The sequence below is a fragment of the Malus domestica genome, chromosome 02 (assembly GCF_042453785.1).
Source record: "Malus domestica chromosome 02, GDT2T_hap1".
NCBI lineage: Eukaryota > Viridiplantae > Streptophyta > Magnoliopsida > Rosales > Rosaceae > Malus > Malus domestica.
This window is the reverse complement of record NC_091662.1, coordinates 633,850-647,017: the sequence shown is the minus strand read 5'-3', so window position 1 is coordinate 647,017 and position 13,168 is coordinate 633,850. Positions and strand designations below refer to the sequence as shown.

Here is a 13,168-nt window from a genome sequence, read left to right as displayed (position 1 = left end):
TGTTAAGAACCCGTTAAGATTACAGGTTTGACACAACATGATCCGTTAAATTAACGAGTAGATATGAAAACGACACGAACATGATAAAGACAAGCCATTTGGTAAGCCTACTAGACAGAAAGACAATTTTCCCCAAAAAAAACAAGGGTTGTTTTGCTGTGAATAAAAACTAATTAGCCTACGTATTAGGATTGTGATGCTGATATGGCAAAGGCAACTTTCCTAATAATATAATCTTGGGTCCCCAAGGCGAAGGATGGAAGCATAGACACACTGCCTGGGTCTTATTCTTTTGATTAACCTTGATCCATGGTCATGATATTGATATAATAACAACTAGGGTATATGAAGTGATATATGTTGTCATTTCATACCAACATTAACATTGACCCATCGATGGATGATGTACCTAATTAACGGTCAACATAGCTCAATATCATGTGCTAAGCTTTCCAGTGCGGAACAATTGGGCCGTGACATTCCACCACGCTTCTGAGGAGTCTAGGCTTAATTGCATGATGAAACTAGGGTTTGATACCAGTTCTTAATACAAACTACACCAACAACAATCAGTCTTATTCCACTAAATATGGTCGGCTGTATGAATTCTAAAACGTAACTGTTTCAGTTTTGCCAATAGCACGACTGCACGAGTAAAACTTGCCCCTTCAACAGTCTGTAAGAGAAGCGTCCATAGCCCTTAACCTATCTAATAAATGTTATTCTTCTGATGGGAGATAAAGAATTGGTCGGGTCCTCTAACAATAGACGAACTACATTGGTCCATAGCTAGTTAGAGACAATTGGGTCCTCTAACTAAATCACCTAACATATTATATTAATCTAGTTCAAGATAGATTAAGTTTCCAATGTGGAACAATTGGATCTTACTATTCCACCACGTTTCCTTGGAGCCTAGTCACAGTTATGTGGTGAAACTAATGTTTGCTAGCAATTTTTAAAAACACATCGGTAGAATTTACACCTAAAACAGTTTGTAAGAAATTAAAGGGTGTCCAAAAGCTCTTAAACCAACATAAGAAATGTTACTTTTTCCACTGCGAGACACCAAGGTCCTCCAAAATGGATCGAGATCCTCTTCGGATCTCATATTTCGAAATTGACCGACCAAATAATCTGAACTGTTGATGAGAGAGAGATATATGGGCATTGGAGAGAGAGCCTATGTGAAGTGGGTTAGGAGAATGACCTAATAAGGACTGCATGATTTAAATTGAATGGTCTGAATTACTGAGTTAGTGGACTATGAAGCATGAGATATGGAGAGGATCTCAGTTGCTTCAAAATAATAGATATCAAACTAAGCTATAGCTCAACTACTTCTTAGGACAATGACAACTTTGTCTAAGCAAACCAACCAAAGGAGTAGGATTATCTCCCTTTTTTTTTTCCCTCCTCTTCCCTCCCCTCCTATATGAATGGTCACGGTTAAGCCACGTCAACATCTTATATTACTTTTTTATAGAAAGAGAAAGACAAAATAAAGAATGTGAAAGGAGGGGATGGAATGGGATGGAAAGAAGGGGGAAGAGAATCCTAGTTCCCAACAAAAAGGGCAAAACCCTAGCTATGGGCAGGGATAAGGATAGAATATGGTGTATACATGTACAAACAGAAGTAGAGAAAATAATTTTTTTATTTTTTGACAAGCGATATTATCTATACTAAAGGATAAGGGCTTTGCTTAGCCTCACAAGCGCTAGCAATAATTTGGTTCAAATTCACTTTTGGCGATAATCGAACATAAGACCTCTCACTTATAAGTGAAGAGGAATACCATTAGACCATATTACTAAGTGGCAGAAAGATAAATTATTCCACTCATACGATTTCAACAGCACAACAAGGCCAATAACCTAAATAGGTCATCTCCAACCGAAGGTTGGCCAGAAGGCTCATTTTTAGCTCTCTAGCCCTCCAAGAAATTAATATTTTAATGAACAGTGCAATGCCATATTTCTTACCATCTACAACCGAGGGTCAAAGGGCCATAGGGCTCGTTTTAGCCCTGTCATTAAAAATCATCTCCAACCAAGGGTTATAAGGTCAAACATAATTTATTATTTAAATTAAAAAACTAAAACAACTTAAATTTAAAAATTACAACTAAAATTTTAAAAATACAACTTAAATTTAAAAATTACAACTAAAATTGTAAAAATACAACTTAAATTTAAAAACTACAACAAATTAAAAAATACAACTTATATATTTCAAGTCAAATGTGAGAGGTTTTATTTAGAGTATAAAAAAAAAAGGGAAGTGGGTGGGAGAGTCCCACATCGGTTGTGGGAGGGATTTGAGTAAGCTCTAAAACCTATAAAAAGAACACCCAAACATATTTTTTGGGCCTATTATTAAACAAATTTTGTAAAAAAAAAATAACGGATTGTTGCTTTTTGAATTCCAGCCCGGCTCGGGGCCAACTGGTCGGCCTTTTGGCCATTTTTTGTCCAGTGGGGCCCACAAGCTATTTGGCCTGACCCTTGGTTGGAATGATTTTAGGACCATTTTCGGTCCTCTGGACCCTTCGGTTGGAGATGACTTTAGTCTCTAATACGTAGACTAATTAATGAGTTATTATAATGTCTTACAAAAAAAAAATTAATGAGTTATTATAATTAATCATGAACAAGCGCCTTGTGTATTATGAACACTAATCAAACAACGTTGCTTTCGTAATTAGTCGTAATCAAACAGGGGCCCCCACCTGTTTAATTGTGTCTTTTTAGGTAAAGGAGAAGGATATTCTCATTCATTTTGGAATTTAATATCAAAGAAACATGATTACGAGCTGAATCTGGTACGCTTATATAATTGAGAACTTTAACGAAAAGTTTCCGGTACTTTTTATTTTAACAAAAAATCATATTTTTAAACTAAAAAGTCAATCTTGGTACTATTCACATTACCCTTTATTTTGTTTTTATCGTTAAAACTCAAAATTTCCAAACATTTTTCATTAGTTTTCCTTATATAATTCGCATTAGAGTCAATCATTAATTATTATTATAATTAAACTTGAGTTAACAAGCTACCGATTGCCACTCAAATCACTGAAGAAATTTTTTAGTGTCGAAAATACGTCCGGTATATTAAGTGTCATAATACAAGTAATTAGGTGTTTGAAGAAAAAAAAATTCAACCACTTGTGTTATCATACTCTTTGTGTACCGATTGAGTTCCCCACACACTGAAAAATATCTCCAATCAGTGATGGGTGATGGTTAGAATGAACAAAAGAATGATGGCAGAAGTCACCGGAGAAGTCACATACTATATGTGACAGAAGAAGCCTTAAACTCGAGAATATTTTTGGATACGGCGATATTGGTGGTGAAGACCTGGCCACACAAAGGATCAACTACATAATAAGGTAGCGAAATTGTCATTTATAAGAATCAAATTTAAGACTTTTCATTTATAAATAAAGATAAATACCATTAAACTATAATCTTAGTAGATGAATCCGATAATGTTATATTTTATGAGGCTTGCACACTTCTCTACCATTTTAATGTAGATAATATCGTTTGTTTTTAAAACATATTCTAATTATTGCACAACAAGAAGAACAAATAATGCAAATAATGCTGAGTGGAAGATGGACGGGGCAAATCTAGAGAATGGGATGTTAGACCCCGTGTGGCTGCTGCCTCTTTGAATCTTGCGAATCCAAATTGGCTACTCTGTACTCTTTGTCTTACTAATTAAGCTAGATAGTCCCACTAGCTGCCCGATAATGCGAGGTCCTAGCGTTATCACCAATAACATTCCAATTGTATGTAAGTTTCGAGACTCTCAAGTTCTCAACCAATTACTTAACAGGTTTTATTTTTCCCAGTGTTTTGCACAGTAAGGACAAATCAACGCCACACAAAAGCTTAAGAACCTCTCATTGTTTCATGCTTGGAGATAGCATAGCATATGGGACAGTTGTTATATCAAATGCCAAGTTGTGAACCACAATCAATCAATTTTAGTTCCTACTATGAGCAGCCTTTGCATCCATAATTGAATGGACCACAAAATGAAACAAGGCAAGTATCAAGGATATCAACCATCAAACAGCAACAAATTAAGATTAACAATGAGGCATTACTAAATTACTAATGAATGAGCGAGAAATGAGTTCCGCACACTTATTTTTCTCATTCTACACACTTTTATTTATGATTTTTGTTCCTAAATTTGCTTTGAATTTGTTCAATCTAAATGCCCAAAATAAACATGGGAGTGCAATGCATAAAATGCGAGGCGCAAAAAACATGCCTTTTTATATTTGAGAATTGTTATTGACACTCCAAAAATCTCATTTGACACTCCAAACTTTTTATATTTAGAAAGAAAAATACACTTGTGAGAAGTGTCAAATGAGATTTTTGAAGTGCTAATAACAATTTCCTTATATATTAATCCAACGGTGATGGTAGGTTTGAGTTTTCTTATATTATTCTCAAATACGAATACCAAGAGTCTTGAGAAGAAAACATTGGAACCATTACTCAAATAGGAGTTTTAACAATTCAGAGTGCTCACTGTTTGTGTCAAAATTTCAAATACTATAAAGAAATCTAAATATAAATTTCAATTTGACACAAAACTTGTAAATGGACTGATGTCTTATAGAGAAGAGATTTTTCAATGTGTCTAGAACACATGAAATATGTCATATGTTATTATACAAGTTAACAAATTAATGTTCAACTTGTTGATTAGTCGGGTCGTTATTAGGTCACTATTAAGAACCCGATAACAAATCGGGTCACTCGGTTAAGAACCGATAAGATACTGTTTGCCAAATCTAGATGTTAGACATGACAATTTCTTGCATAACCTGTTATAACCCATCACGACTTGTTAATTAATCAGGTCGTTATCAGTTTACCTGTTAAGAACCCGTTAAAATAACGGATTTGACACAACACGATCCGTCAAGTTAACGAGCATGAGATGAAAATGACACGAACATGACAAAGACAACCCGTCTGCTAAGCCTACTGGACAGAAAGACAATTTTCCCCAAAAAATAAAAAATAAAAACAAGGGTTGTTTTGCTGTGAATAAAAACTAATTAGCCTACGTATTAGGGTTGTGATGCTGATATGACAGAAGGCAACATTCCTAATAATATAAGGAAAACTAATGAAAATGGCTTGAAAACTTTGAGTTTTAATGATAAGGACAAAATAAAGGGTAAAGTGAATAGTACCATGATTGACTTTTTAGTGTAAAAATATGGTTTTTCGTTAAAGTGAACAGTACTGGGTGCTTTTCGTTAAAGTTCTCATTAATATAATCTTGGGTCCCCAAGCCGAAGGATGGAAGCATAGACACACTGCCTGAGTCCTATTCTTTTGATTAACCTTGATCCATGGTCATGATATTGATATAATAACAACTAGGGTATATGAAGTGATATATGTTGTCATTTCATACCAACATTAACATTGACCCATCGATGATGTACCTAATTAACGGTCAACCTAGCTCAATATCATGTGCTAAGCTTTCCAGTGCGGAACAATTGGGCCGTAACATTCCACCACGCTTCTGAGGAGTCTAGGCTTAATTGCATGATGAAACTAGGGTTTGATACCAGTTCTTAATACAAACTACACCAACAACAATCAGTCTTATTCCACTAAATATGGTCGGCTATATAAATTCTAGAACGTAACTGTTTCGGTTTTGCCAATAGCACGATTGCACGAGTAAAACTTGCCCCTTTAACAGTCTGTAAGAGAAGCGTCCATAGCCCTTAACCTATCTAATAAATGTTATTCTTCTGATGGGAGATAAAGAATTGGTCGGGTCCTCTAACAATAGACGAACTACATTGGTCCATAGTTAGAGACAATTGGGTCCTCTAGCTATAAATCACCTAACGTATTATATTAACGTAGTTCAAGATAGATTAAGTTTCCAATGTGGAACAATTGGATCTTACTATTCCACCACGTTTCCTTGGAGCCTAGTCACAGTTATGTGGTGAAACTAATGTTTGCTAGCAATTGTTAAAAACACATCGGTAGAATTTACACCTAAAACAGTTTGTAAGAAATTAAAGGGTGTCCAAAAGCTCTTAAACCAACATAAGAAATGTTACCTTTTCCACTGCAAGACACCAAGGTCCTCCAAAATGGATCGAGATCCTCTTCGGATCTTATATTCCGAAATTGACCGACCGAGTAATCTGAACTGTTGATGAGAGAGAGAGAGAGAGAGAGAGAGAGAGAGAGAGATGGGCGTTGGAGAAAGAGCCAATGTGAAGTGGGCTAGGAGAATAACCTAATAATGACTGCATGATTTAAATTGAATGGTCTGAATTACTGAATTAGTGGGCTATGGAGCATGAGTTTTGGAGAGGATCTCAGTTGCTCCAAAATAATAGATATCAACCTAAGCTAGCTCAGCTACTTCTGAGGACAATGATAACTCTATATAAGCAAACCAACCAAAAGGGCAAAACCCTAGCTAAGGGCAGGGATAAGGATAGAATATGGTGTATACATGTACAAACAGAAGTGGAGAAGATAATTTTTTTTTTTAACAAACAATATTATATACACTAAATGAAAGGGGGTGAGCTTAGCCTAACAATGCGCTAACAATAATTTGGTTCAAACTCACATTTGGCGATAATCGAACTTAAAACCTCTCACTTACAAGTGAAGAAGAATACTAGTAAACCGTATTACTAAGTGGTAGGAAGATAAATTATTCCACTCGTACAATTTCAACGGCACAACAAGGCCAGTAACCTAATTAGTCTCTAATACATAGACTAATTAATGAGTTATTATAATTAATCTTGAACCAGTGCCTTGTGTATTATGAACACTAATCAAACAACGTTGCTTTCGTAATTAGTCGTAATCAAACAGGGGACCCCACCTGTTTAAGTAATATAAATCTTGCTTAACTTGTAGTGTGCATTGGCAGATTAAAACATGTGATGTACCATTTGTGTTCCGTCACAATTAAAAACCAGTGCCTTGTGTATTATGAATGCTAATCAAACAACGTTGCCTTCGTAATTAGTCATAATCAAACAGGGCCCCCACCTGTTTAAGTATTATAAATCTTGCTTAACTTGTAGTGTGCATTAGCAGGTCAAAACATGTGGTGTACCACTTATGTTCTGCCACAGTTAAAAATTTCTTGTATAGGAGAAGGATATTCTCCTTGATTTTCGAATTTAATATCAAAGAAACATGATTACGAGCTGAATCTGGTACGCTTACATAATTCGCATGGGACGGTGCATTTGATTAGAGTCAATCATTCATTATTATTATAATTAAACTTGAGTTAACAAGGTACCGATTGCCACTCAAATCAGTGGGGAAATTTTTTAGTGTCGAGAATACGCCTAGTATATTAAGTGTCATAATAAAAGTAGTTAGGTATTTAAAAAGAAAAAAATAAAAATTTCAACCATTTGTGTTATAACACTTGGTGTATCGGTTGAGCTCCCCACACATTGAAAAATATCTCCAATCAGTGATGGGTGATGGTTTGAGTGAACAAAAGAATGATGGCAGAAGTCACCGGAGAGTCGCATACTATATGTGACAGAAGAAGCCTTAAACTCGAGAATTTTTTTTTAATACAGTGAAATTGTCCTTTATAAGAATCGAATTTAAAACTTCTCATTTATAAATTAAGATAAATACCACTAAATTATAGTATTAGTAGATGAATCCGAAAATGTTATATTTTCTAAGGCTTGCATACTTCCCTACCCTTTTAGTGTAGATAATATCGTTTGTTCTTAAAACATATTCTAATTATTGCACAACAAGAAGGAAAAATAATGCAAATAATGCTGAGTGGAAGATGGACGGGGCAAATCTAGAGAATGGGATGTTAGACCCGTGTGGCTGCTGCCTCTTTGAATCTTGCGAATCCAAATTGGCTACTCTGTACTCTTTGTCTTACTAATTAAGCTAGACAGTCCCACTAGCCGCCCGATAATGCGAGGGCCTAGCGTTAACACCAATAACATTCCAATTGTACGTAAGTTTCGACTCTCAAGTTCTCAACCAATTAGTTAACAGGGTTTTTTTTTTCCCCCACTGTTTTGCACAGTAAGGACAAATCAAGGCCACACAAAAGCTTAAGAACCTCTCATTGTTTCATGCATGGAGATAGCATAGCATATGGGACAGTTGTTATATCAAATGCCAAGTTGTGTACGACAAGCAATCAATTTTAGTTCCTAATATGAGAAGCCTCGCATCCATAATTGAATGGACCACAAAATGAAACAAGGCAAGTGTAAAGGATAACGTTGTATCATATCAACCATCAAACAGCAACAAATTAAGATTCACAATGAGGCATTACTAAATTACTAATGAATGAGCGAGAAATGAGTTCCGCACATTCATTTTTCTCATTCTACACATTTTTATTTATAATTTTTGTTCCTAAATTTACTTTGAATTTGTTCTGTTGTAAACTGAAATATAAAGGAACGAAGTTACCCGAAAAATGTATAAGCCTTGAGTAGTAAATGATTCTTGGGATGAGTCGCGGACTAAGTCGTTCTCTTTAAGACGTTTTACGGCTCTGCTCAAAGTGTGCAAGCAATTCACAAACATCACGTCGTCCCCAAAATAAAACAGCATATAACCTTCTTCTGATAAAATTCTTCTTTGCACACCGGAAGAATCTTTGAACTTACAGCTTTCCGATATGTTGCTTTTTAAATCAATATAAGTAAAACTTTTTCCTCATCCACTTTCTGCAAATTTCCTGACTTACATAACAATTTATATATATATATATATATATATACATAAAAAAATAGACGTTGGGGTGCTAAATGATCAGAAATCAAGGGAATTATTATGAAGATGCAAAACCGTAGGAAATTAAAAGGAAGATTCAAAAACGGACGAGACCAAACCGTACAAATCACAACGGACAAAGTTATGTATATAGACTCGATCCTGGAATCCCATCTTTAATAACAGTTTACGTTTTATATTTAATGTTTGTAATAAACCAAAAAATAAATATTTTTTAAATAAAAACATATTTACTCCAACATGTTCAATCTAAATGTCCAAAAAAAAAAAAAACAGGGGAGTGCAATGCATAAAATGCGAGGCGCAAAAAACATGTCTTTTTATATTTTAGTCCAACGGTGATGGTAGGTTTGAGTTTTCTTATATTATTCTCAAATACGAATACCAAGAGTCTTGATAAGAAAACACTAGAACCATAACTCAAATACGAGTTTTAACAATTCAGAGTGCTCACTAATTGTGTCAAAATTTCAAATACTACAACGAAACCTAAATATAAATTTCAATTTGACACAAAACTTGTAAATGGATTGATGTCTTGTAGAGGAGATATTTTTTAATGCATCCATAACACAAGATGTATATTATATGTTATTATACAAGTTGAGAAAAAGCTTTTTTTTTACAAATATCATTCCACTTATATAATAACATATAACGTATATACTCGTATTTTGAATATACTAAAAAATCTCTCACTATAAAGGACGAACGGTAAGAATTTGCAAGTGTTAAGTAAAAAAATCGGAGGACAAAGACAATAATTGAGCACATGGTTGATGACGAAAAGATAATGATGGAAAAACCAATCATACAATAACCAAGCCCCACCGAAACCCTATCAGATGAGGGAAAAATAAAATGGGATTTTCATGACTCATCATCCATCTCACGTACCCGAATTTGCCACCAAGGGGAGGGAAAAGTAATGCCTGCTCGCGTGTAAAGCAGCTTTAATTGACCCAAAATTTGAGATAAGATAAGGGGAAAATAATGACCAAGATTTCAAGTTATCACTTTACTTGGCCAATTATCGCTCTTTCTTAAAAGATCCAAATAAGATAAGCACATGACCAGTCGATCTCGCGGTGATATGTTTACTTTTACTTTTTGTTTGACAAGTTCGACTCATCCAAATACAAAAACGACCTATATTTTGAAGTGTTTAAAACTAAATGTTAGTTTGAGACTGCTTTGTAAAAGTAAATTAGTAAGTAACATCAAATGCTTCCTCATAAATTCTAACTTTTTTTATGATCTAAAAAACGCTGGTTCTACAATCGATAAATTTTCTGTCATCTTATAATTTAACGTAACTTTTGAGAATCTCATTGAGATTTCTCTTATTCTGAACATAGTTAAGAGTATTATATTGAAACGAAAAATTAAAAGGGGTCTCTCAAACAAATCCTAAATTAAGATTAAGATTAATTGAGTCATGATGTAAATAGGTTAGCAAACCAATGTGAAATCACTTTGTAAATATTCACATTTCTAAGAAAATAAATAAAAGGAAAAGCTTATGTGAAATTAAGCTGCACATATTCACATAAATTCACAGTTTCACCTTTCACAGCACAAACACAAAGAGAATCATGAAAAACAGATCAAAACGCCAGAGAGGGACATCACGGGACAGCCCGGCCGGTTCCGATTCCAACTTGATGAATGGAAACAACACCAACAATTAACCACACTAATTATAATTAACCACACTAATCACAATCTTAAAATCTTAATCAATCAAGCCGCCGTCGAATTCTCGACGGGGGATGTCCATACGATGTCCTTGAGCGCCGGCCGCAGCTCCTTGCTGCAGAACTGGTTGTACTCCAACGTATCACCATTGTCCTTCTTCACCTCCACCACCAAAAACGACGGCGTCACGGCGAATATCTCCGCCGCTATCGCCAGCTTCCCCTTCCTCCCGCTCTCCTGCCCCTGCAGCCTCACCATCGAGTCGCTCTTCTTTATCCTGAACTTCCCCGCCGCCGCCACCTCCTCCAGCTTCGAAATCACGCTGCTTGCCGACAGCGTTGTCACGAACCGCAGCTCCTCCCTCTCCTCCCGCTTCTTCTCCTCGAAGAGCGGCGACAGATCAAACCCCTCCGACAACGAGATTATGTGAAACGCGTTCAGCGTCTCCGTCTGCTTCGCCGTGATCTTGTCGCTCGGCTCGTCGAACTCCTGCTCCTGTTTCGTCAGTACGACTTTGGGAATCGATTTCTTGAACCAGGAGGAGTCCATGACCTTGGAAATGGTGATTCGGGTACTCGGGTTCGGGTCGAGGAGCTTCGTCACGAGTCTCCGGGCCTCAGACGAGAACCACGGCGGGCATTTGAAATCTCCTCTGTAAATCTTCCGGTACATGGCCACGAGATTGTCGTCTTGAAACGGCAAAAACCCGGCGAGAAGCACGTAGAGGATGACGCCGCAGGACCAGAGATCCGCCTTGGCTCCGTCGTATCCTTTTTTTCCGATGACCTCCGGAGCCACGTACGCCGGCGTGCCGCATGTGGTATGGAGGAGCCCGTCCTGCTTCAAGTGCTCGGTAAAAGCGCTAAGCCCGAAGTCGGTGACCTTCAAGTTGCCGTCCTGGTCTAGGAGGAGGTTCTCCGGCTTCAGATCCCGGTGGTAAACGCCGCGGCTGTGGCAGAAATCTATGGCGGAGATGAGCTGCTGGAAGTAGACTCTGGCAACGTCCTCCCTGAGCCGGCCCTTGGCGATTTTGGCGAAGAGCTCGCCGCCGCGGACCAGATCCATGGCGAAGTAGATCTTGGACTTACTCGCCATGACCTCGTGGAGCTCGACGATGTTGGGGTGCTTCACCATCCTCATGACGGAGATCTCCCTTTTGATCTGCTCCATCATCCCCACCTTAATCACCTTCTCCTTCCCCACAACCTTCATAGCCACGTTCTTCCCGCTCTGCAGGTGGCGGGCATGGTAGACCTTGGCGAAGGTGCCGTGACCCAGAAGACGGCCCAGCTCGTACTTGCCATGCAGCAACGAGCTGCCGCCGCTTTCTTTCTGCTCGGCCATTGGTAACTAAAACAAACTTTAAAAAAAAAAATACACGAAAGGTGTGTCCTCTGAGAAAAAACGTAACCGCTGCGGAAAACAAGAAGAGAGGCGAATGGATCACCCGTCCTCTACGTGTTTCCGGTGACAATTCCTGCCGCCGATGCAGCGTTTAGCACGTACTGAAAGCTCAGGCTTGGGCAGCGAAGCTCCTCTCATCTCTCTGCATTCCCTAACCACCTTCAGCTTGCTGAGACAAATATTTAGGGTTTCCGAAAGCAACACCGTTCGCGGCAGCTGAGCTCTTTTAAGGTTATGGCCTCTCTTTCTTTTTCCCTTTCTCTTCGTTTCATGGCCGCTGCTTATATAGTGTTCTTGGTGTCCGAATTACGATTTTACCCCCGTGTTGGCTTACCACTGTGTCGGCGGTGTCGACTGTCGAGCCACCTCATGTAGGTTACGTATCAAAGCTGGCTTCGTTGTTGTGTGGTTACTGACACGTGTTAGGCTTTCCCTTTCGTTTCGGTCACAGCCAGGATAAATTTTTAGTTATGAGTCAGAACACGAGTAGTACATCACGTGGTTTTATGTAAGTGGTGCAATTTTTTTTTTAAGTTATTAACTTTTTAAAACATATATCCACCATTTATATAGTGACATGTGATATACCACCTTATGTGACGGTCACACTGAAAAATCTCTCCACAATCTGGAGAAATTTTTAATTGTGACGGAAACATAAGTGGTACATCACGTATTTTAATAAGAGTAATTGAAAATTTTATTTTTTAAGTTATTAACTTTTTAATATACATATCTCATTATTTACATAATAACAAATGATGTATCATCCCTTATATCGGGCATACTAGAAAATCTTTCCACAGCCTGGGGATGAAGAGCTTTAGGTTTCTAGTTTCTGATTTCAAAGGAACTTTAGAAATCATAATACAAAATGAGAAAATAATATATTTTTACGTTTATTTTATTTTATAATTTTGTGGGCCAAATGCGTTTGATAAGGTTTCTCCGAATAATGTGAGTGATGATATGGGACGTGTAACTACCATATGAGATAAGAGCTGTAATTTCATTTGTATCAAAATATGATTTTGGTCCTCGTATCGTTTGGAAAGTATCATTCTGTTAATTTTGCATTTTATATTGCCTAAGATGGTAATAAAGTAAAGTTAAAAGAACGAGTGGTGATTGCGTATATCCTTCTTTTATTATTTAAAGATACGTTTGTTGCACTGGACTGTTTCAAACTGGACTAGTTGTAGAGACTAAAAATAAGGATAATAACA

General features: G+C 37.1%; 1 protein-coding gene across 1 annotated transcript; it reads right to left on the bottom strand.

Moving 5' to 3' along the window:
• Positions 1 to 10,583: 10,583 nt before the first annotated feature.
• On the bottom strand, positions 10,584 to 11,882 carry LOC103417952 (CBL-interacting serine/threonine-protein kinase 6-like). The gene is given in 1 exon segment (NM_001328820.1): positions 10,584 to 11,882. A coding segment is annotated over 1 exon segment (1,299 nt).
• Positions 11,883 to 13,168: the final 1,286 nt, after the last annotated feature.